Raw genomic sequence first — 26280 nt, 5'->3', positions numbered from 1 at the left:
AAACCTATTCTGGTTAAGACTTTGGCTGTGAGTCAGATGATTGGTGTGTTTGACTATATTATTGTCCACCAATATTCAGTGTTTTTCCCCAGTCAGGCTTGGTCATGTGACTTGGCCAAATGTGAGCAGAAGTGCCCCATCAGTTCCAAGGGGACATTTAAAAGCTTTTATTAGCAATTCCCCAGCTCTCTTTCCTCTGCCCTAGGGATGGGGGGAGCATGTGTGAAAATGGGGCCCTGGGGAGTTGGAGACCTGAGTGATTAGAATGAGCACAGCTCCCAGGCTACTGCTGGATGGGCCCCTTATACCAGCCGGTTTAGGCCACTGGGATTTGGGGGTTGATTGTTACTGCAGCAAAACCTAGCCTGGCATCACCATACAGATAGGTGCCGTTTCTTTATGCAGTTTAATAGAAAAACAACAAAACAAAACACTCACAAAGAAAACACATAGAAAATAATAGCAAACACAACGCAGGCTTGGGGAGACGGCAGGCGAGCCTGAGCTGGGTGCTACTTGCTGCTGCTCTTGGGAAGAGGCCGGTAGACCCCGACCACCACAGCGTGGTCCCGCTCATAGGGCTCCAGGGTCAGCTGCTCTTGAGGCTTCAAGTTCTCCTGCTGCAACTTCCTCACCTCAGAAGCAAACACAGCCTCGGCGGATGCGGTGGAGTCGATGCAGTTGGCCTTGATGGAGATGAGAAAGTGGCCCCCATTGCGCAGGAAGGTGTGGGCGTTCAGGGCCACGATGCGGGACTGGTCCGGCTGGGCCACGTCGGCGAAGATCACGTCCACCATCCCGATGAGCATGCGGTACTTGAGCGGGTGCCGCGCGTCCTCCAGGACCGGAATGATGTTGGTGCGCTTCTTGGCCACGTTGACCAGATCGCGGCCGGCGCGGTGGGAGAACTCGACGGCGTAGACCAGGCCGTCTGGGCCAATGATGTCGGAGACATGGGAGACGGTGGTGCCCGACGCGGCACCCAGGTACAGCACCTTGGACTTGGGCTTGATGTGGATCTGGTCCACCCCGCCCAGGATGGCCGCGGCCAGCTTGGAGCGGAACGGGTTCCACGTGCGGTACTCCTGCTTCACGCCGCCCTCGGTCACCGTGACGCGCCTCTCGCCGTACACAGACTGGCCCGGCACCATGTTCAGCGTGACCAGCGCGTCCTCCGCCCCGCGGTAGATGAAGACGCCCTCGTGCCGGTGCGGCTCCACCGACACCACCATGGCGCCCTTCCTGCGGCGGCTCTTGCTCTTGGCCACGCCGCCCCGCCGCTGTCCACCGCCGCCGCGATCCTTGCCGTCGCCGCCGCCGCCGCCGCGCCCCCGGCCCCGGCCGCCCCCGCCGAAGCCGCGCGCCCTCGCCCCGAAGCCGCCCTTGCCCCCCTGGCCGCCGCCGTCGCCCCCGCCGCCCTTGCCCGCGCCGCCGCCGCCGCCGCCGCCGCCTCGGCCCCCGCCCCAGCCGCCCCAGCCGCCGCCCCCGCGGCCGCCCCCACCGCCCCCGCGCGAGCTCGCCGCCGACTTCATGGCACGCACCGGGGCGGGTGCCGCGGGTTACCGGTGCCTCGGGGCGGGTGTCAGGGGGCTCCGGTGGCTCTGGGTGGTCGGCCCGGCGGTTGTCCGCGGGGTTAGCAGCGGAGGCGGGCGGCGGGCGGCGGGCGGCGGGGGCGGAACCGGCTCTACCGCAGTGCCCGCATCCCGGAGCCGCCCCTTGACGCAGCGGCTGTGGCGCGATTGCATCACACCCGTCCCCGCGACCCTGCGGCCCGGAAGCCCCGCTTCCCAGCCCGCGTGCAGACGCAGCCTGCTCCTCTTCGCTCACCCTGCCCCTTCCCCATCTCCTGCCTTCCCAGGGACCCCTGGCACTTCCCTGGGCCACAGGGACGGGGGCGTCTCTGCTGCAGGAGAAGGGGAGGTAAGCATCAGCGTCGGTCCTGGCTGTGCCACCAGTTCTGGGACTATTGATCAGCAAGGAAGTGTTGTTGATTCTTCAGTGTGAATGGGGATACACAGAGAGCCAAAATGTCATGTTCATCCTCGAAGTCTAGTCTATGCTTCAAAATCACTCTCTCAATCTGCAGCATTTTCTTGAGGAAAGAAAGAAAGAAAAAGAGAAATAGAGAGAGAAAGAAAAGAGAGAGAGGGAGAGGAGAAGAAAAGAAAAGAATAATTGGGCAGCACCAAGGGCAGCAACGAGAAGAAAAAAAAAGAACAGAAAGAAAATAAAAGAATAACTCGGCACCACCAATGGCCCCAAGGCCGCAACGCAGAGGCGTTAGGGTTTAGTCGGCACCAGGGACAGCGACAGCAGTTGGGGCCCCCGTTTTGGCGACTGCTGGGGGCTTTGGGAACCACACAAGAGCTGGGAAAAGTAGGATAGGTGGTGAAACAACTGGCCAGCCTCCCGTTAGTTGAAGTAAGTGTCTACTCCAGAGAGAGAGAGAGAGAGAGACAACGTGCACCTGAAGATCGGGGCATTTACTGAACACCTGGTATGTGCAGTATGACTTCTGTTCCATCCTGGACCACAGCTCTTCCCGTCTCATACTCATGGACGGCAGTGCCAGGTCTGATTTTCCCTGAGGACTGGAGTGTCTCCTTAATGGGGACCAGAGTTTTATACACTAGAATGTGAACAAGGGATCAGTGAGCAAAATGTATGATTCCTGAGGTTGAATGGTTCACATAAAATACTCTACTTAGAGGTTTCCATTCTTGCTATAAGTTGAATATTTTCCAAAATGATGAACTACACTTGGTGTCTGTGAGGGTTAATTTTATGTGTCAACTTTACTGGACCATGGGATGCCCAGATATTTGGTCAAATAGTATTCTGAGTGTTTCTGTGAGGGTGTTTTTAGATGAGATTAACATTTAAATTGGTATATTGAGTAAAGCTGATTGCCGTCTACGATGTGGCTGGGCCTCATCTAATCAGTTGAAGGCAGAAATAAAGCAAAATGCTGACCTTCCCCAAGGAAGAGAGAATTCTCCTGCCCAAGGGCCTTTCAACTGGCACATCAGCTCTTTCTGCCTGACAACCTTTGGACCGGGACATTGGCCCTGCAGATTTTGGACCTGCTGGTCTCCACAATCACATGAGCCAATATATATCCTATATATACACACATATATATATCCTACAGGTCTGTGTCTTTGGAGAACCTTGAATAATAGAGATCCTGAGACAAAGCCTTGAGTCCAAGTGGTTTGTGAGGTGATCCCAGGAAGCACATGTTGGGGAGGCAAAAATGAGATAGAGAAGATAGAAAGGTTAAGAAAGAACTGGGCACAGTGCCTCACACCTGTAATCCCAGCACTTTGGGAGGCCAAGGTGGGAGGATTGATTGAGCCCACGAGTTCAAGACCAGTCCTAGCAAGATAGCAAGACCCTGTCTCTACAAAAATAAACAAGACTTAGCCAGGTGTCATGGTGTGTACCTGTAGTCACTGTAGTACCTGTAGTCACTGTAATACCTGTAGTACCTCAGCTACTGAGGAGGCTGAGCTGGAGGGGTCGCTTGAGCCTGGGAGATCAAGGCTCTAGTGAGCTGAACTCACACCACTACACTCCGGCTTAGGTGACAGAGGGAGACCCTGTCTCAAAAAAAAAAAAAAAAAAAAAAAAGGTAGATTAATGAGTAGATGACCACAGTGGACAATGGGAGCTCAATTGCTCTGAGTATTCTGAGAAACTGTGTGGAAGGCATCTCAGAATTGTTCTACTGCAGGTTGGAGGCTGGGGCATTAATCCACTGTCTTAATTTGTTTCTATACCTGAGACTGGGTAATTTATAAAGAAAAGGGCTTTATTTTTTATTTTTTTATTCTAAGATAGGGTCTCACTCTGTCACCCAAGCTGAGTGCAGTGGCACAATCATGGCTATTGCAGCCTTGATCTCCCAGGCTCAAGCAATCCTCCCACCTCAGCCTCCTGAGTAGTTGGGACTACAGGTGTGTGCCACCACACCAGGCTAAATTTTTATTCTTTATAGAGATGGAGCCTCACTATGTTGCCCAGGCTTGTCTCAAACTCCCGGACTCAAGCAGTTCTCCTGTTTCAGTCTCCTAAAGTGCTGGGATTACAGGTGTGAGCCACAGTGGTCAGCTGCCAGGTTTCTTTCTATATAGATATAAACCATCATGCCTGGCAAATTTTTTTTTTTTTTTTTTTTTTTTTACTTTTTGTAGAGATGAGACCTCATTATGTTGCCCAAGCTGGTCTCCAACTCCTGGCCTCAAGCCATCCTCCTGCCTCAGCCTCCTGAGTTGCTGGAATTCTAGGCACAAGCCTCCACACTTGGCACCATGTATACTTTTGTTTACAATTGACTTGTTATTCCAGAAGATGTGCCCTATAGTAATGATCATAATTACATCTGTGACTAGGCCTCAGTAGTAGACATAGTGCACATCAATCATTCCCATAGACTTAAAAAATGCTTGAGGAATTTTGCTTATTTTCTCACAGAACCATTCCAACAAATTGCCCAAGGAGTAACTAGCCATGATTGACATGAAACCAGAGGTAATGCTCTATAACCCCATCTCCATTCTCATTATACTTTAAGCATCCATGCATGAAGAAACTTGTTTTCTCTAAGCCATGGTCCACCTCCAAAGGTGACTGACTCTAGGGATCTGATCTCCACCCCAGTGACAGGTGCAGCTACATTTGCTCAAGAGGAGTTGGGCTATGATGCAGTAACATAGAACTCCAAAATCTCAATGTATTAATACAACTATGTTTATTTCTTATGTTTTATGTCCACTGAGAGTCAGTGGGAGGTTTGCACCACACAGCCACTGAAGAACTCAGGCCCCAACATCTTGTGGCTGCAACACGAGAAAAAAGAGGGCCTCCACTGTACCGCTGAAGAATAGAGTGCAGAGAACTCACAACCTTTTTGTATGTTTAGTCTGGACTTTGACACAATCATTTCTACTCACCACGGATTGCAGCCTTGATCTCCCAGGCTCAAGCAATTCTCCCACTTCAGCCTCCTGGCTGATGACTGGCCAAAGCCAGTCACATGCCCTGCCTAGCTGAAAGGCAGCTGAGAGATGTGGGTGCCATAATTGGGGAACAGTAAATGTTTTTACCTAGGTGTCTACTGCGTAATGCCAGCTGGCACACCTGGATCAGTGTACCAAACACAAACACCTCAGGTGAAATTTACCGTTTGGCGTGCATATATTTAAATTTACTCATCAAGACAAAATATAATACCTCCTTCCTAACACATGACTAAAACTCAGAATCATAGTCAACTCCCAATAATATATCTAATATAGCTGGTTAATTAATTAGAAAAAGAGAATCTTCTCCCTTTTTCTAGCCTCTGGGCCTTGGAGAGTAGCTAAAATCCCTTATTTGGGATGTCATTATGTTTGGCCATTACCTCTGCTGGGGGACACTTCATCTCTTGGTGGCTCAGACTCTCACTCCATTCCCCACTGTAGAATTAGTGGCTACCATTCAGGAAATGCTCAAAAAGCTTAGCTGGCCTACTTTTGCAAAGGTCTTCTTTCCACAAGACACCTTAGAAATTCTCTGTAATTCTTCATTTTATAGAATAAGAATCTGAGATTTGGGCTGGGCGCAGTGGCTCATGCCTGTAATCCTAGCACTTTGGGAGGCTGAGGTGGGTGGATCACTTGAGCTCAGGAGTTCGAGACCAACCTGGAAAACATAGTGAGACCCCATCCCAATACATAAAAAAAAAATTCTGGCCGGGCGTGGTGGCTCACGCCTGTAATCCCAGCACTTTGGGAAGCCGAGGTGGGCAGATCACAAGGTCAGGAGATTGAGACCATCCTGGCTAACACGGTGAAACCCCTGTCTCTACTAAAAATACAAAAAAATTAGCTGGGCTTGGCGGCGTGCACCTGTAGTCCCAGCTGCTGGGGAGGGTGAGGCAGGAGAATGGTGTGAGCCTGGGAGGCGGAGCTTGCAGTGAGCCAAGATCGCGCCACTGCACTCCAGCCTGGGTGACAGAGTGAGACTCCATCTCAAAAAAAAAAAAAAAAAAAAAAATATATATATATATATATATATACACACACACACACACACAAGCTATCAAACTCCTACAATCTAAAATCCCCACAAAAATTACAGTGAGTTTAACTGTGCTCCCCTTCAATCCATTACATTTTATAAGCACCATATTTATGTAATTAAGCTGGTATGAAAATGCAAAGCAAACCAAGCAACAAAACAAAGCAAAAAATTGTTTTACTTTAGATGACCCCATGTACTCTCATTAACCAGTGAAATTTCTATAATGTGACCAAGTATTTTTTTGATTTGTACAAATGTATGGGGTACATGAGAAGTTTTGTGACATGTATAAGGCACAGTGATCAAGTCGGTATTTAAAGTATCCATCATGGGAGTACAGTACGTTTTTATTAAGTATCATCACCCTGCTCAGCTATCAAGCATTGAATTTGTTCCTCCTATCTTACTGTATGTTTGTACCTTTTTCTTTCCCTTTTTTTTTGAGATGGAGTCTCCCTCTGTCACCCAGGCTGGAGTGCAGTGGTGTGATTTCAGCTCACTGCAACCTCCTCCTCCCAAGTTCAAGTGATTCTTGTGCCTCAGGCTCCATAAGTAGCTGGGATTACGGGCACATGCCACCATGCCTGGCTTTGTATGTGTGTGTGTGTGTTTTCAGGAGAGACGGGGTTTTGCCATGTTGTCCAGGCTGGTCTCGAACTCCTGACCTCAGGTGATCTGCCCATCTCAGCCTCCCAAAGTGCTGGGATTACAGGTGTGAGCCACCTCACCAGGCCTGTATGTTTGTACCTTTTAACCCACTTCTCTTCATCTTCCCTCCTGCCCCCATTCACCCTTGCCAGTCTCTGTTATCTGTTTTTCCACTCTCTACCTCCATGTGATCAAATTTTTTAGCTTCCAGCCAGGTGCGGTGGCTCACGCCTGTAATCTCAGCAGTTTGGGAGGCTGAAGCAGGTGATCACTTGAGCCCAGGAGTTCAAGACCAGCCTGGGCAACATGGCAAAACCCCATCTCTACCAAAAATACGAAAATTAACCAGGCATGGTGGCATATGCCTGTAGCCCCAGCTACTCAGGAGGCTGAGGTGGGAGGATCGCTTGAGCCCGAGAGGTGGAGGTTGCAGTGAGCTGTGATGATCATGCCACTGCACTCCAGCCTGGGCAACAGAGCTAGACCCTGTTTCAAAAAAAAAATTGTTTTTTAGCTCCCACATATAAGTGAGAACATGTGATATTTGCCTGTTTGTGCCTGGCTCATTGCACTTAAGATAATTACCTCCATCAACTGAATATTATTTAGCCGGTTTTCTAGAAAGGTTAATACTGGCCATTTTGGGCTGACATTGGCCAAGAAGCAAAGTCAAAAATGATGAGAAAATTAGCATAGAATTGTAGATGCATATTAACCTCTCTGTACCATTTATGCCCTAGTTTAAATCTGCTTTTAAAATTTATTTGAATAAGTGTGGGCTGGGTGCAGTGTGGTGGTTCACGCCTGTAATCTCAGCACTTTGGGAGGCTGAGGTGGGCAGATCACTTGAGGTCAGGAGTTCAAGACCAGCCTGGCCAACGTGGTGAAACCCTGTCTCTACAATACAAAAATTAGTTGGGCATACTCACTTTTGTCACCCAGGCTAGGGTGCACCGGCATGATCACGGCTCACTGTGACCTCTGCCTCCCAGGCTCAAGCAATCCTCCCACCTTAGCCTCCAGAGTAGCTGGGACTACAGGCATCTTGAATAGGTAGATGTGGCAAGAGTGGACAACTTTGTTTCTGATCTATTGAGATGTTCATGTGGGGTATTTATTTCCCTCTTCAGTTTATTAATATGCAGTTACCTTTTAAGAAAAAAGTTAAAAACAAAAAATGCATTACTATTGATTTTTATACTTCTACATACTTGATTTTATAATCTTTTACACTTTTAAAATATATTTTGTACTATGTACTTACCTTTACTGGTGTTGTGTGATTTTGTTAGTCTAGGGTCCTTACATTTCAACATTTAGCATTTCTTGTAACGATGGTCTTCTAGTGACAAACTTTTTGTTTATTGGGAAACATCTTAATACCACTTTCCTTTCTGAAGAATAGCTTTGCTGAATATAGAGGTCTTGATTGACAGTTTCCCCCCCTTTTGGCACTTTAAATGTCATTCCACTGGCCCTGTGAAGTGCCAGTGGAAGGTAGGACTGGCACTAGAATTCTCAGTGGGGGGGTGGGATTGGGGAGAGTAACTGAATTCCAGCAAACCAGATTATCTTTGGATGACGGAAGTCTTCAGGCAGCCCTGTGTTTGGAAAAGCACTGAGTAGAGACCTAGGTAATGGATCTTAGCTCAGCAAACAGGTCCCTGTAAATTAAAGAATGGAATGAGGAGAATTTATATTTACGTGGAGACACTGGTCCATACTAAGTCAAACGTTTTCTGACCAACTTAATTTTCCTCATTCCTCACACTATGGTGTTTAATCAATTTTGGGGTGTACATTTGAACATTTCTGAAATTGCGATGCATCTCACAGTCATTATCAGTCAGATGACGGTTGTGACGTAGTCATCGCCGCCTTCACATGAATATCAGGACTCAGATAATAATCCTGGGAACTATAGTGGAACATCAAAACGCTGCATCATCAATGTTTTTGGTAGCATAGAGGACGATATTGTCTAGAAAAGACAGATGTTAATGGCTGCATCAAAAAGTGTCTCAAAAGTGTGGGACTCTGAAGTTTTAGGAGTATTTTAACCAATTTAGTTCAGTTGTATTTTCCTGTGCTAAGTTTGTACATAAGTGATACATGACACAAACAAAAGTCTAAAAGACTCTTTTCAGTATGAAAATTCTAACTTACGCAAGTTCTATCAGTTTAAAAGTTTGTCAAAATTTTTTTAGTAGTGCAAAACAATAGTATCTTGCAATCTATAGTGTTTAGAGCTATTGATATATAGTATTGTAATTTCCTAGAATGCAGTAAATAAGCTTGAGGTCACAGAAAGATCATCCCATTTGTTAGGATAAATGAGTGAACATCTGAAAATTGTGTTTTTCTCCTTTTCTTTTTTTTTTTTTTTTGAGATGGAGTCTTGCTCTGTCCCCCAGGCTGGAGTGCAGTGGTGCTGTCTCAGCTCACTGCAACCTCCATCTCCTGGGTTCAAGCAAGCGATCCTCCTGCCTCAGCCACCCGAGTGGCTGGGACTACAGGTGTGTGCCACCATGCCCAGCTAATTTTTGTATTTTTAGTAGAGATGGGGTTTCATCACGTTGGCCAGGATGGTCTTGATTTTTTGACCTCGTGATCCGCCCGCCTCAGCCTCCCAAAGTGCTGGGATTACAGGCGTGAGCCACCACGCCTGGCAAAAATTGTGTTTTGTCTATTAACCAATAAAAAATTATTTTGACTTTTTTTAGAGGTCAAATGAAGGCAAATTTGAGGGTCACAAAGGCCCACAGACTTACATGAGATTAAGGATTATCTGAAGTCAAACTGGCTTTGCTTTTCCAAAGGCTAGCACATTAAAAACAGGCTAATCAGCACAACCGTAGTCATAGCTACTACAGACTCAGGCAGGAGGATCACTTGAGCCCATGAGTTCAAGGTTACAGTGAATGGCCAGGCACAGTGGCTCACACCTGTAATCCCAGCACTTTGGGAGCCTGAGCCAGGCAGATCACCCGGAGGTCAGGAGTTCGAGACCAGCCTGGCCAAAATGGTGAAACCCTGTCTCTACTACAAATACAAAAAATTAGCAGGGTATGGTGGTGCATGCCTGCAGTCCCAGCTACTTGAGAGGCTGAGGCATGAGAATTGTTTGAACCCGGGAGATGGAGGTTGCAGTGAGCCGAGATCGCACCACTGCACTCCAGCCTGGGTGACAGAGTGAGACTGTCTCACAAAAAAAAAAAAAAAAAAAGTTACAGTGAACTACAATGGCACCATTGCACTCCAGCCTGGAAAACAGAAGAGGACCTCGTCTCTATAAACAAAAACAGGAGAATCAGAACTATACTATTCCTAAGGAAAGGTTTCTGATATTATCTGTATTATTAAATGGTATTTATATATCTATAAACTATGGTAAGACAGTGTTTTAAAGATACAGTTATGGCCTGGGGTATCCGAGATGATGTTCCAGTATACGAACTTATCATGACCTTTGGTTAATTTAACATACTCCTGTAGTCTTTCATTATTTTCTCCTCCACCTCACTGAATCCTGTTTTTTTTCTTTTTTCTTTTTTTTGAGACGGAGTCTTGCTTTGTCTCCCAGGCTGGAGTGCAATGGTGCGATCTCGGCTCATCGCAACCTCTGACTCCTGGGTTCAAGCAATTCTCTTGCCTCATTCTCCTCAGTGGCTGGGATTACAGGCGCCCGCCACTACGTCTGGCTATTTTTTGTATTTTTAGTAGAGACAGGGTTTCCCCATGTTGGTCAGGCTGGTCTCGAACTCCCAACCTCAGGTGATCTGCCCACCCCGGCCTCCCAAAGTGCTGCGATTACAGGCGTGAGCCACCATGCCCGGCTGAATCTTGTTTTTAATTCCTAAAGTCTCCTGAGTCTTCGGACCCAAGGGCTCAGTAGTCTAGGTGAACTGTCTTTGCAGTTAGTAGAGTGAGAGGAAACTGCTTAGCCTCCCCATGTTTGTTGGAGGGAGCAGCGATCTAATGTGGACATGTTAGACTTATACATACCAGTTTGTGAATGGAAGCTATTATTATAGCTCATTAAGATCCTCTCTAAGGTTCCTCTAAGCTTGGAGACTTTTAGAAACAGCATGGTATGATACAATTCATGCTCATTAAACATTCATTTTTCTATTGTGTTGGCTTTACATGGAATCTCATTTCAGTTTTGTGTTGGCAGACTCCATTAACTGCTGACTCAATAATCAGTGTGCGGAGCTGTACCCTAAAACCTCTCGCTGCCACTGCCAAACTCCATATTCTGTGCTGCTACAAAGATTCCAATTTCATGAAATGAGACAATATGCCCTGCCCGGGGGATGAATTGTGACTGGTCTAGGGAAATCACAGCAATCCTCTTCTTAGCTTGGACATTCACTCTAGGTTTCTACCTTCCTTTGCAACTGGGATTGGCATCTGGCCAATGAGATGTTAAGAGTTAATCTTGAGCTTCAGGAAAATTGCCAGTCTACATTTCCTTGCCCCCTTCCCCCGAACCCAAGTCTGTTATATTGCCAATGTCACCTTTTCTTAAAATGTTAATAGCCTGAATTTGGGATTTTAAACATGCAGGGGTGTGAATCTTAATTTTGTTCCTGAGGATTCCAGGGCAAGTTACTTATCTCTGTGCAGTCTCAAGTTTTGTTACTTGTAAAACAGGGTAAGTATCTCTCACAGAACAATGAAATGAGACATGAATGGGACAATGAAGAGGCGTAAATTCTTGGGGCCCTTTCAGGGTCAACAAATGGGATTCCTTATCTAATTAAAATTAATAAACCACATTCCTGCAAAGTCAATACACTCTCATTGTGGTGCATAAATCCTGTTATTTCATGGCCTCCACTAAGTCATTTTGGTTTAATGCTCAGCAAGATATAAGCATATTTGTGGAAGTGATTTTTTTCTTTTTAGAATTCTAGCTGTTAAAGAACCACATTTTGCCTGGTTGACAAATTTTCTTTACTTATGCTTGTGTCCACATGATTGTAAAAAAGCAAACAGTGCCAATGGCCACTTTGGTAAAAACACACAGTGTTCAAACCTATGAAGGATTACATCCTTTGGACAGGTTTTATTCCCAGGATATCAAACCCCTTGGCCATGACAGCAGCTACTGCTTCACATAGCAGCATACGCCACATGTTCACCTTCAATATTTTTCCTGAAAAGACAGAAAAAAGTTGTTAATTAACTTGTTTTCCTTTTTGAAAATCATTATTAAAGAATCTATGTTACTTGCAAATTTTAGTTAGAAGTGCATAGTCCAACTCACAGATGTTTTTGGGTTTTAACTAGAATCTTCTTTACCTTAAACTATGAAGACAAACAATTTAAAAAATAAAGGCATTTCTGTTAAGAAATGTGTTTTTAACTATTAAGAGATATAAGGTCTGCAATGATGAGAACAGTAAATTTTACCTTTCTTTTAAAAAATTTTCCTAGTCCTCACGGTCTGAAATAACTATAAACCTCATTATCACAGTGGTGATTTTTTTCCCTAATAAAGTTTCAGTCCTCAGGCATGACTTTAACAAATGCCTACTTGTCTTATAATACATTAATTCTGGCTACTTCATTAACTATGTAATATGACAGAGGGCAGAGAGCCTAAGGTAAGAAAAGATAACAATTGTTTTCCAAGAAGTTTCCATTATCAAAAACACCCAAAGATTCCTCCTGGGACCCACAAACACATTGTGTTTGTTGGAAAAATCCTACTCTCAGTCATCTTCCAATTGTTTTCTTTGGAGTCCTAAGGTTCCATCTCATGTGCCTAATTGTAGAAAAGTAGACTAATTGGGCAGAGTTCCATTTCTGGTTTAAAGTGCTACTTCACATTTTGTCTTTTATATATGATATGGTTCACTGTGCAACTGTTAGGGAAAAAGTGGAAGTTTCCATGAATAAAATAAATCTGAAAACCACTCCCACACAATTCAAATGCTTTAATGGCACCCCATCCCTAATATGGCTACTAAATGAGACACTTGGAGCTGGGTGCAGTGGCTCACACGTGTATAAGTCCAGCCATTCGGGAGGCTCAAGTGGGACAATCACTTGAGGCCAGAAGTTTGAGGCTTCAGTGACCTATGATTTCCCCACTGTACTCCAGCCCAAGGGACAGAGCAAGATCCGTGTCTCTCACTAAACAAAAAAAAAAAAAAAAAAAAAGGACACTCACCAGTCTGTCTATCTTTCTCCACACAGTAGCAGCTATCATAGAACTCTGTGAAAGTAGTTGCCAGCTCATATATATAATCACAGAGAGTGTGGAGAAATAAGTCATCTAAAATCTTTTGCAGAATCTCAGGGAACCGTAAAATGCACCGGCCTAGTTTCCATTCCTTCTCATGATCCAAAAGAATCTTGGTTTCTCGAGCAGCTTTTTGGAGCATTTCTTCATCAATATTGGCCAGACGTGCAATAGACCTTAAAAAAAACAAAAAAATCATCAGGCAATCACCACTGTTCCCTTTTTTTAGGCACACTCATTCTCCACTCGAAAATATGGACTGATAAGTGATTCACGTAAATCAGAAATTATCACCGATTAAAAAGAAGTTCCTATAAAATGAAGTATTTTATTATACGATATACTATTAAGCAAAACTAATAACCTGATCTAAAGCATTTCATAATACTAAAAATGGAAATATAATTCTTTTAGGGGATCAGCTGACACTTTCTAGGTATTTAAACATAGAGCATCTAGAAGAGTATCGGCAAGTGCAGTTAAGGCCAGGTTTAGGGATTCGGGGATAACTTGCAATACTAAAAGAGGACATATTTCCAAAGATGCTTGTAGGCAGAAAAGTAAATCTGAAAAGAACACTTTAGGCTGAGCGTGATGGCTCATGCCTGTAATCCCAGCACTTTGGGAGGCCGAGGCGGGTGAATCACTTGAGGTCCGGAGTTCCAGACCTGCCTGGCCAACATGGTGAAACCTCGTCTCCACTAAAAATACAAAATTTAGCTGGGCATGGTGGTGAGTGCCTGTAATCCCTCCTACTGGGGAGGCTGAGGCAGGAGAATCACTTGAACCCGGGAGGTGGAGGTTGCAGTGAGCCGAGATCGCGCCATTGCACTCCAGCGTGGGCAACAGAGTGAGACTCCGTCTCAAAAATAAACAAACAAAAAAAAAACACTTTAGAAGTCAGGTGTAATGGTGGTATGTCAGTAATCCTAGCTACTCAGGAGGCTGAGGTGGGAGGATCATTTGAGCCCAAGACCCCGTCTCATTTAAAAAAAAAAAAAAGAAAATATTTTTGAGTAACTAAATATGCTTTCATTTGATTCACAATAAAACAATGCCTACCCACAATTACCTGATTCTAGTGAAGGCATACAACAAGTAAGCAGCTGTATTTCCTCTGTCATCTAGCATTTTGTCAAAGGAGAAGATGTAGTCATTCAACCGGTTATGGGAAAGGTCAGCATATTTGATGCACCCATATGCAACGGATGTCTGAGCAGCATTCAATTCCTCTGCAGTTAAGACCTTTGGGAAAAACAAAACAGTATTTCATAGCTTACTGACTGCTGCTTCTGTCCTGGTGTCTCATAGGCATAAGACTGGGGTAGGGAATATCTAATGGTATTGTTTTACCAATAAACTTTAATAAACACTGACACTGAGGCAGAAGGACATGGGCCAATGTAAAAACAAAATAATGAAAATATAAAATGCGTTATGCACAATGAAGAATGTTTCTATGAGAAACTGAATTTGTAAAATGTAAAATGTCAGCATGAATACCTTTTTCCAGTGTATTCAGTAGATATGAAACCAGAAGCATCAATTATTAGTTTATATCCACTTCATACTATGAACATTGTGAGGTTATAGGAAACAGAGTAACACCAAAAAATACAAACAAAAAGTTAGCGTTAAATAATTAATTGAAATCAAGGGTGTATTAAGAGTAGATAAAAGAACCCATTCACTGTTTTCCTAATATTTGCTCAAGTATTCTAAAGCATTATTAGGCCACAAGTAAGTAATTAAGGATTTTTGCTTCTGGCCATGACAGAATACCTTGCAGCAGACTAACCATTCTACCAAAAGCAACTATTTAAAAGCTGGGTTAAACATATGAAACAACTGGTTGAAGTCACTAGAGAGCATCAACACAAGCTAAGTTGAAGGGACTATAGTTCTTAGAAGAATGAAAACATTGGGAAGGAGTCCATAATCACTTGGCTTTTTCCCCAAGGGCATTTTTCAAATCACTACATAGTGGACAAAGGGGACAGAACCCAAGCAGAAAGAAGTGGTCTTGTTGAGGTGAGAAGACAAGAGTTTAGAGTATGGGGCTGCCAAAGAAGCAAGGACACAATCCCCAAAAAGAAGGAGCCACAGAGGAGTCAAAGACTCTGTGAACACATTTCTTTCAAATGTCATATGGCTGGCATGCACAAGGCAAGACTCCAAAAAATCTATCAGGAAAGAGCAAATGGTAATTAAAGAGCTGAGCAGTGATTTCAGCAGCTGTGTGACACTAGGCAGTTGTGCAGCGGCAAAATGGAAGGGCATTAGCACACACGCAATTGAAGTATGGCCAGAGGGCCATATTTCAGGAGTAAGGACCTCACCCTGGTCATAAAGGTAAAATTTAAATAGTTCAGCCCTAAAGAAGCATAAGGCCAATACAAACAGGGTCAAGATAATCAGCTGGTATGCTATCTGTCGGCTAGAAGAAAACGTAACGGTCTCTGGAGGGAAATAACCTCAGCCAGAATCTTTATAATTTTCTCTTCATAATGCCGAGCACCCAACAACAAATAAATCTTTCTAAAAAAGCAAGATGAGCCATGCCTGTAATGCTCATGCCTGTAATTGGCTCATGCCTGTAATGCAGCTACTTGGGAGTCTGAGGTGGAAGGATCACTTGAGGCCAGGAGTTTCAAACCAGCCTGGACAACATAGACCCCTATCTCTTGGGGGGTGGAAAAAGATAAAAGAGCAAGATGAAATAACTAAATACTAAGGAGGGGGACTACAAGGAGTCCCCCTTGTAGTTTTCTTTCAGCATTTTTAGAGATGACATTCCACAGAACTGGAGAGGACCAGAGGGGCTGGGGGAGGAAATAAATAAAAATTATACTCCATTATTGTCTTCCAGCTACCATAGTTTCCTTTGAAAATCAGTTGTAAGTTTCATTGTTTCTCCTTTGAAAGTATGTATCTTTTTCTCAGACTTTTTTAAGTATTTTTCTTAGGGCTAGGAGAGAATCAAGACAACAGAAACAAAAGAAAAAAGATAATAGCAACTTTAAAATCTGAAATTGTTTAAGATGAAGCTACTTAAAAAATACTTATTAATGACAAAGGGGGAAAATACTAACTTTACAGGGGAGAAAACTGATACTATCACCTTACCAAAGAGATCAAAATTATTATTATTAATTATGAAGCTTATCAATATCATGTGCCTCCTGATATGAACTGATAAGAACTCTACATCTATTCTTGTAAGACTGTATAACCTGGAAACAGAGTACAACTTATAAGACTTATAAGACTGTATAACCTGGAAACAGAATTAACAGAACAGGAGCCAATATCAGACAAATCCAACTAAGTGATATTCCAAAAAAACTAACTGACCAGCAGACTTCAGAAGTGTTGAGGTCATGAAAGTCAAAGACAGACCAAGGAACTAACTGCCCAGATTAAAGAGAAGGAGACATGATAACTAAATGTAACATGTTATCCTGGACTGGATCTTAGACTAGAAAAAGGTCATTAGTGAGACCAACTGTGCAACCAGAATAAGGACTACAGATTAGTTAATGGTATTGTATCAATGTTAATTTCCTGATTTTGATAATCATACTATATAGCTATGAAAGATATTAGTATCTGGGGATACTAAATGAAAGATAAAAAATTCTTTGGACTATCTTGCAACTTTTTTAGTCTAAAACCATTTTAAAATGTTTAAAGAAAACTATGATTAACATGTTCAAAAAATTAAAAGGAAAACAGTAAGAAAACTGGAAGAAAAGATGAAAAATTTCAAGAAATACCTTAAACATAGAATACCAAATTATTATCTGAAGTAGAAAATATTCAAAATAAAGCAAAAAAAAAAAAAAAAATGAATTAGAGCATAAGAAACACGTGAGATACAAAGTTCTAACATATGTACTTGGAGTACCAAAAATAACAGAATGAGGAAAAGTAGTAGCATTTGAAGAGATAGGGCCAAGAATTCTCCTAACCTGATGAAAGAACTCAACCCACAGATTTAGGAAGTTTGGCAGCCCCCAAAGGGTAAAAACAAAAATCACTCCCCAAACCACACTTAGGCATTTCTTAGTCAAAGTACTAAAAATAAAGCCTACGAAAAATACTAAAAAAAGTCTGAGAAAAAGATACATACTTTCAAAGGAGAAACAATGAAACTTACAACTGATTTTCAAAGGAAACTATGGTAGCTGGAAGACAATGGAGTATAATTTTTATTTATTTCCTCCCCCAGCCCCACTGGTCCTCTCCAGTTCTGTGGAATGTCATCTCTAAAAATGCTGAAAGAAAACAGCTGCCAAACTAGAATTCTTACCCAATAAAAACATTGTGCAAAACTGAAGGCATAATAAAGACATTTTTGGACAAATAAAAATTCTGAAAGAATCTGTCACCCCAGCAGACCTGTGCTAAAAAAATAAAGACCTTCAGATTGTGGAAAAATAATCCCAGGTGGAATCAAAAAACTGCAGGAAAGGGCGAAAATATATAGATAAATGTAAGTACTGATTGTCTAATGCAAAATAATAATAATAATAATGATAAATGGGCAAAAGAGTGAACAGACTCTTCACAAGATAAGATTATCTAGATGACCAATAAGCCTAAGAAAAGGCAGTCAGGCCAGGCACAGTGGCTCATGCCTGTAATCCCAGCACTTTGAGAGCCTGAGGCAGGCAGATTGCTGAGTCCAGGGATTGAGACCCGCCTGGCCAACATGGTGAAACCTCATCTCTAAAAACAATACAAAAATTAGCTTGGTGTGTTGGCATGTGCCTGTAGTCCCAGCTAGTCGGGAGGCCGAGGCAGGAGAATTGCTTGAACCCGGGAGACGGAGGTTGCAGTGAGCCAAGATTGTGCCACTGTACTCCAGCCTGGGTGACAGAGTGAAATTCTGTCTTAAGAAAGAAAGAAAGAGGCCGGGCACGGTGGCAGGGCAGATCACGAGGTCACGAGATTGAGACCATCCTGGCTAACACGGTGAAATCCCGTCTCTACTAAAAAAAAAATACAGAAAATTAGCCGGGCGTGATGGCGGGCGCCTGTAGTCCCACCTACTCGGGAGGCTGAGGCAGGAGAATGGCGTGAACACGGGAGGCGGAGCTTGCAGTGAGCCAAGATCGCGCCACTGCACTCCAGCCTGGGCAACAGAGCGAGACTCCGTCTCAAAAAAAAAAAAAAAAGGAAAGAAAGAAAAGAAAGAAAAATAAAGGTAGTCAATATCATCAATATCATTATTCATCAGAGGAATGAAAATTTTAACCACAATAAGTCACTATGCACTCACCAGAAAAGCCAAAATAAAAAACACTTGACTAAACCAATTGTCAAGGTTAATATGTCAACTTGACTGGACTGAAGGATACGAAGTATTGATCCTGGGTGTGTCTGTGAGAGTGTTGCCAAAGGAGATTAACATTTCAGTCAGTGGTCTGGGAAAGGCAGACCCACCCTTAATGGGGTGGGCAGCATCTAATCAGCTGCCAGTGAATATAAAGCAGGGAGAAAAACGTGAAGAGAAGAGACTGGCCTAGCCTCTCGGCCTACATCTTTCTCCCGTGCTGGATGCTTCCTGCCCTCGAATATCTGACTCCAAGTTCTTCAGTTTGGGGACTCAGACTGGCTCTCCTTGCTCTTCAGCTTGCAGACAGCCTATTGTGGGACCTGGGTATCGTGTAAGTTAATACTTAATAAACATCCCTTTATATGTATCTATCCTATTAGTTCTGTCCCTCTAGAGAACCCTGACTAATACACCAATGTTGGTAAACATATGGTGCAATGAAACTCTCATATGTTAGCAGTGGGAGTATACAACGGTCACCACTTTCTCCTTGGCAATTTTTAATAAAGTTAAGCATAAGCCAACCCTACAACCCAGCAATGCCATTCCTAGATATATATCCGAAAGAAAAAGCACGTGTACATCTAAAAGGGCTTGAACAACAATGTTCAAAATAGCTTTGTATTCAGAACAGCCAACAACTGGAAATAATCCTAATGTCCATCAATAGGAGAATGGATAAACAAAATGTGGCACCTTCATATATCAGAATATCATGCAGCAATAAAAACAAATGAACTACAGCTGGGTGTGGTGGCTTATGCCTGTAATCCTAGCACTTTGGGACGGCAAGTTGAGTGAATCGCTTGAGCCCAGGAGTTCCAGCCTCGGCAACATGGCAAAACCCCATCTCTACAAAAAATACAAAAATTAGCCGGGTATGGCAGTGGGTGCCTATAGTGCCAGCTACCCGGGAGGCTGAGGTAGAAGGATCACTTGAGCCCAGGAGGTCGAGATGCGGTGAGCCATGATCTTGCCACTGCACTCCAGCCTGAGCGACAGAGTGAGACTCTGTCTCAAAAACAAAACAAAACCAAAAACATATGAACTACTGATGCACATGGAAAAGGGCACATACTATGTGATTTCATTTATATGAAATGCCAGAATAAGCAAAAGTGATTTATGGTGATAGGAAAATCTCTGGGGTGATGGAAATATATCTTGATTGGTGTTCTAAGGCATATATATGTAAAAATTCATTAAGCTGTGCATTTTACTATGCACAATTAAAATTAACTTAAAAAATTACTAGCTGGAGTGGTTAAAAAGAGTTAAAGCAATTTTTGTCATCAGGCAGACTAACAAACAGCTAGATGAATGAACTTACCACTTTTCATCTGACTGTGCCAGATGTGCCTAGACCAGTGATTTAGCTGGATCATGGGGGCAGATTCCTTATGGCTTGGTGCTGTCTTGGTGATAGTGAGTTGTTGTGAGATCTGGTCATTTAAGTGTGTGGCACCTTCTCCCCCTACTCTCTCTCTCTCTTGCTCCTGCTTTAGCCATGTGAAGTGCCTGCTCCCCCTTCATCTTCCCCCATGAATAAAAGTTCCCTGAGGCCTTCCCAGAAGCCAACTGATGTTGGTGCCATGCTCCTACAGCCAGAAGAACCATAAGCCAATTAAACCTCTTTTATAAATTACCCAGTCTCAGGTATGCAGGACCTCTCCTCTACTGCTCTAAACTTAAAAAAAAAAAAAAAAAAAAATTTTTTCTTGTTGACTTTTCAATTCCTCCAAATTCCACACAAACTGAACCATAGTCTTTTCTAAGGGTGCTATGAAAGGCCATCATGTTGCCTGCTCTGAAGGTTCATCAATGGCCTTGGGTGGCAAGAACTGACTGCTATGACCACTCTACAAATGCTCCCAAGAAGGAGCATGGCACATGTAGACTCTGATGTGAGCTGACGAATCAAACCCCTTCAGTCTGCAATATTCTCCCATCATTGGGAACTGCTGTTAAGCAGCATGGATACTAAGCTACATTAACAAAGGAGGAAAAAGCCAAGGTCTTTTTTAATTGCCAAGAACTATATTTTCTAAATAAATGCTCAGCAATTCACAAAATAAACTTACTGTGCAATAAAGTCAGAGCAATATAAGCCTTGTCCTAGGTGGGACGGACTCCTCACACTTCTCCTCAGTTCTCTCAATAAAAACAAAAATGAAAAATCACAATGCTTGATACACATTATGCCAATAAGGCTTTGAATTACCTTGTCTCTTTCTTTTTCCTTCAACTTGTCCATGGATCGTTTTAGTCCTTCTCCCAGAAGATCCATGAGGCGCACTGTTTCACCCGAACGTGTTTTAAACTTTTTCCTAAAAAATGTAAAACCCCCAATCAGATTTTGAAACAGACTTTTCAACTTAGAAATCTTTGAAAATGAAGGTTTGAGAGACCTGACCACAAACTGCAACGTATGTTTTAAATCTCTAAGGTACATGTTGCCCCCGAGAACTATTAAGACAGGGTTGATGCCAATGGTAACAATGCCTTATGCCAGTCATCAAGCAAGGAGAGTACTACATGAAACACTGTGCTTTCAAGTGTCTTTCATCTCTAGCCCTCAACTCAAAGCATCCTATGCTCTAGCCCTCAAAAGCACTCTCTACATACTTACCTTTAATAAGTTTCCTAACAGAGAAAGAAGATATTTGTTAATTTGTTTGCTTTCTTGGAATACGAAGTTTGGCTCAGATGTTTCACCTTTTTAGAAAAATTACTAATCAAAATCTATGTTTCTAGAATTGTTGAGAAAGTCAGCAAATTCTTTGACAAAATCTCACTTGAATTTCTCTGTATACTAATTCCTCTTGTTCAGTGGTAACCAAGCCTTGATTCATACCAGAATCGCCTGGCAAGGTTTAAGAAAGATGCTTGAGCAGCCAGTTGCTTGCTTGCTTCATTCACTCATTTATTTATTTTTAGAGACAGGGTCTTGCTCTGTCACCCAGGCTGGAGTGAAGTAGTATGACCACAGCTCACTGTAACCTTGAACTCCTGGGCTTAAGTAATCCTTCTACCTTACCCTCCCAAGTAGCTAATTCTATAGGTGCGAGCCACCACACCTGGTTAATTTTTTAATTTTTATAGAGATGGTGTCTCTCACTATGTTGCCCAGGCTCCTATCAAACTCCTGATCTCAAGTGATCCTCCCACCTCAGCCTCCCAAAGTGTTGGAATTATAGGCCGGAGACGCTGCACCTGGCCCAGTTCCTTTAAAAAAAAAGAAAGAAAGAAAAAAGAGAAAAAACCTCAGGATGCTAGGGCCCCGTTCAGATCTACTGCAATCAGAATAACTACGGATATGGCAAAAGCACTAATAAGCATTGCCCTGGGCAGTCGCTGTTAAAAAGCATTTTGAGAAAACTGAATTTTACGTATTAAACAAAAAAGTTTACATAACACCAAGGATATAATATCATTTTCCTTTTTTTGGTGGGGGGGGGGTGTTTAAAAAATCCCTCAAACATAACAATGAAGCATGCTCTTCTAACACAAAGAGTATCAAAATGAATGTGCTACTTTCTGTTAAAGTTTTATTTCCAGAGCTTGCCCAAGCAAGAATCTACTTGCCCTGTAAAATTCTGCTTATACAGAATTAAAACTCCTTTATTATCCCACAAATACATTATATATTTCCATAGCTTTCTTTAGCCCATACACTTCTTAAGTGTTCAACTTTCAAATCTCTGATAAAATGAAACTCATCATGAAGACCAGTCAAAATGCTAAAGGAAACCTTCCTTAATCTTTCTACTTTGCAATTACTGTTCCTTTCAGTTACTCCCTACCTGTGCCTGCCTTGAATTTTTGTTTTTGTGTTCGTCTATTCTGACTAGTGGCTCTACAATGAGGGATGTGTATCTGAATACCGAGAGCTTTAAAAAAAACACAGATGCCTAATACCCCCTTTAGACCTAATAAGTCAGTAACTCCCACAGTGGGGCTTCCATGTGTATTTTCACAAGCTCCACAGGAAACTGCTCTGCTCTAGATGATAGCCTCTTTCAGAGAGGAGCTCATGTTCTGTGTACCTGCGTATACACATTGTGGAGCATCCAACCAACACCATGCACAGCACATCCTCAATAAACAGATGTACAAGGAATAGCAGGAAGATGATGAAATTAAAAAAAATTATCATTCAAAAAATTAAAACAGAAAATGTCATTTAAAAATAGCGGAATCTGTGAGCATTAAAAAAAACAAACCTTTTTCGTAAGTCCCATCCCCCTCTGTGAGAATTTTTTTTTTGAGACGGAGTCTTGCTCTGTCGCCCAGGCTGGAGTGCAGTAGCACAATCTCAGCTCACTGCAAGCTCCGCCTCCCGGGTTTACACCATTCTCCTGCCTCAGCCTCCCGAGTAGCTGGGACTACAGGCGCCCGCCACCACGCCCAGCTAATTTTTGTACTTTTAGTAGAGACGGGGTTTCACCATGTTGGCCAGGCTGGTCTCAAATCCTCACCTCGTGATCCACCTGCCTCGGCCTCCCAAAGTGCTGGGATTACAGGTGTGAGCCACTGTGCCTGGCCCAAAATTAAAAAAAAAAAAAAAAAAAAAAAAAAGGCGGGTGGGACAGGATACTATAACTACATGATGCTGAGTGCAGAAAAATTTTTAAAATTATCAAGAATCCTTTAGCCATTATATGACAAGTGAATTAAATGCCATAATATGAGCACTAGTAATTTTAAGCAAGTGTCAGAATATCATCTAAATGTCCAAAAAACCAACCGTTAAGAAACTAAGATACTATTAAGTAATGATCAACTTATTGGTTTGTTTTAAAAAACTTTATGTCCATAAACACTATAATAAGGACTTAGTGTCTTCTTAGTTATTCTTTTTGTTTTTGAGACACAGTCTCACTCTGTCACCCAGGCTGGAGCCCAGTGATATGATCTCGCCTCACTGTAACTTCCACGTCGATGCTCAAGTAATCCTCAGCTGGGATTACAGGTGCATGCCACTACGCCTGGCTAAGTTTTCTTTTTCTTTTTTTTTTTGGCAGATACGGGGTTTCACCATGTTGCCCAGTTTGGTCTTAAACTCCTAGGCTCACGCAATCCTCCAGCATTGGCTTCCTAAAGTGCTGGAATTACAGGCGTGAGAGCCACTGTGCCTAGCCCCTAGTGTCTTTTGATTTCAAAAAAGTGCAGATCCACGGAGAAGAAACACAATTAGAAAATGTTGTTCCCAACAAGGTCTTTGAGCTCCACATAATCTGTATCTAAGATAATACCTTAACACATCTCATCTGCCTTTTACATGTTCAATTAGGGCTTCTGCACATTGGCTGGCCAAACATCTTGAGCTACTCCATGTGGTTTTTTAGAAGCATTACCATGTTTGGAGGATGGAAATATTTAGGCTTTGTTACCACATCTAAGATGCCATGGATTTTTGGTAAGTGATCCTAAGACACCAGTGAATACAGGAAGTTAAAACATGAAAAATGCTGTGCCTTTGAATTGAGGAATACTGTATGGAAACACGGTTGTATTTACCTTTTTATTTTATAAATATTGAGAATATAAAAAAATAAGAAAATAGAAAAGCTGAAAGTATGAATATTAATACATAGTTCTCAATAAACAATATTTTTGGAGAGAACATAACAAAACCAGTGAATCTTAAAACTTAATTGGAATCTCAATAACTTATACCTTTTGCCTATGTTCAACTTTGAAGGAAAAAACAAAAACATTTATAAAATGCATAAGCTATATTGTTGAATAGTGTCTGAAATCTGAGCAGGTACTGTAATAGATTTTATAATTTAGATCTGTGGGAGAGGAAACCCCTTATATATAATCTATTAGGTCTACAGTCTGGTTTTCACTAAACTTTGTACATACTATCTACCTAAAAGGCTACATTCTCTAGCAGTGATGATATAGATACAAAATCACTCAGCTGGGTTTACACCATTATAGCTTATGTGGACTAAAGGAAACTGTGGACTTTCTTAATTCTAATATGGTATCAAATGAAAAGTAGCCTCTTCCAAGTAAATGTGGGGATCAAGTATATCATTACCATCTTCAAATTTTCCAGACTTACTTGTCTTCCCCTAGCACCACACCAAATCCAGCATGGAAGACTCGAGTTACTTTAGGGTCATACCAACCAATCATTTGAGCAGCAGCAAATATTGTCTGGAAGTGCACAGACTACAACAGAAACGGAAAGTTACTTGCTAGTCTTCTTTAAAGAAAAAAAAAAGACTTAAGGCTCTTTTGCTGAGGAATAGATCTGTAAAATTCAAATCGCTCATAAATCTTGTGAGACAAGTGCTATTATAAAACCTCTTCTTTTATTCCCTATATGAGAAACACTAAGAGCAACACTGTTATATTTTCTACTATGTTCAAACGTTTTTAAAGCAACTGAATTAAGGGCAGGGTCACATGCAAAAACTTCAATTACATTTTGGGTCTCACAATAACCCTACTGATAGGAACAATTGCTGAAGTTCAGAGGTTCCCGTTTGTGGAGGCAAGCTGGAAAACTAGGAAGTGTCCAGTTTGGCTGGGTCCAAACCCTCTTCTTTCTTCTATGCTATACTGATGTCCTGAATCTTAGTCTTTGGGGAAAATTTACAGTCATCCAGTGTCAGATGTCACCAACCTCACCATACTGTCTTACCTCTAATCCGTCAATGTAAAATACATACAAATTTACAAACTCACTTGTCCATTGTCCACAACATAGATAATCATATCTGCTTTTTCCTCAAATAGTCTTTGTTTAATAGCAGCCAGGTCAGATGTATCATAGGTATAACCTCCATCTGATTTTACTATGGTTAATGGTATGGAACACCCTGGGACAAATACAATCTTTCTGCCATCATCCACCTGCACAAATCCTAGGGGGTAAAAAACACTTCATTAATAAAGTTAAAAGAACCCTGAAGGAAAATGAATGCTCACTCATTCTACTATGTAAATATTTAGTTATTCTAAGAATATTTTGAAATATATTTATTAGAGAGCTAAAGAAAGCACATAATTTTTTCCTCACCATGATCTATTAGAAACCTTGGAAAATGTTAACCATCAAGGTTGCCTGGATACTCAGGGTGCTATCAGAGCACAGGTCAGATGTTCTGGCAGTTTTCCAGACTTACACTAAACTTGGTTCCCAACTGCTTTTTTTTTTTTTTTTTCTTTTTTGACACACAGTCTTGCTACATTGCCCAGGCCGGTCTCAAACTCCTGGGCTCAAGTGATTCTCCTGTCTGGGCCTCCCCAAGTACTGGGATTACAGGTGTGACCCACCATGCCTGGCCTCCCAAACTCTTTAGTTGGAACCCATCAGCTCGGTAGGACCAGAACATGAAAATCTGCTTTGCTTTCAAGCTGGAGCCATAACCTTCCTCTTGGAGAAAGCTGCAATTCTTATAGTGATCTCTAACAATGTGCTGAAAAGTAGTTGACACTGTTTCAAGGTCCCGGAAACAAACAGGGCAGGATTTGGCATTTGGAATGAGAAGTAGGAAGAAAAATTAAATCCATGTTCATACACTCATGATGAAAAAGACAGAATTCTTGGATGCAAGAAGGTACAGGAAGAACATGATAACAGTAGCATCTATATAAGAGTGCTACTATGTGCCAAGTACTATGCTAAGTCCTTAAATTTAACCTTCAAAATAACCCTATGCAGTAAATAACTCTATGCTTTCTTACAGTTTAGAAAATTGAGGCTTGGTAATGTAAAGGCAGTATAAAATAAGTAGTTAAAAACATAAGCTTTGAAGCCAGACTGGCTAGGTTTGAACCTCAGACATATCGTTTATTAGCTATGTGACCCTGGGAAGATACTAACTTCTCTGTGCCTATTTTCTCATAAAATAAACATTTAAAAAAATGCATTTATTTATTTTTTTTCAGACAGGGTCTTGCTCTGTCATCCAGGTCTTTCTCTGTCATGCAGTGGTGTGAACATGTT

The 26280-nt window shown here is 42.4% G+C and overlaps 2 protein-coding genes across 2 annotated transcripts in view; both read right to left on the bottom strand.

The window, feature by feature from the left end:
* Positions 1-387: 387 nt before the first annotated feature.
* On the bottom strand, positions 388-1732 carry FBLL1 (fibrillarin like 1). Its single transcript, XM_024356797.3, has one exon. It carries the CDS (start codon positions 1530-1532, stop codon positions 513-515), a length of 1020 nt encoding a protein of 339 aa, XP_024212565.1. The 5' UTR covers positions 1533-1732; the 3' UTR covers positions 388-512.
* Positions 1733-11768: 10036 nt separating this feature from the next.
* RARS1 (arginyl-tRNA synthetase 1) overlaps positions 11769-26280 on the bottom strand; it is a 32994-nt gene continuing 18482 nt past the window's right edge. The window contains 6 exon segments of the mRNA NM_001246569.1: positions 11769-11878; positions 12899-13146; positions 14043-14215; positions 20533-20638; positions 24388-24497; positions 25017-25195. Coding sequence (NP_001233498.1) covers positions 11769-11878; positions 12899-13146; positions 14043-14215; positions 20533-20638; positions 24388-24497; positions 25017-25195 — 926 coding nt within the window.

This window comes from Pan troglodytes, chromosome 4 (assembly GCF_028858775.2).
Source record: "Pan troglodytes isolate AG18354 chromosome 4, NHGRI_mPanTro3-v2.0_pri, whole genome shotgun sequence".
Taxonomy (NCBI): Eukaryota; Metazoa; Chordata; class Mammalia; order Primates; family Hominidae; genus Pan; species Pan troglodytes.
The sequence above is the reverse complement of the archived record's forward strand: the minus strand, read 5'-3'. Positions and strand labels throughout refer to the sequence as shown.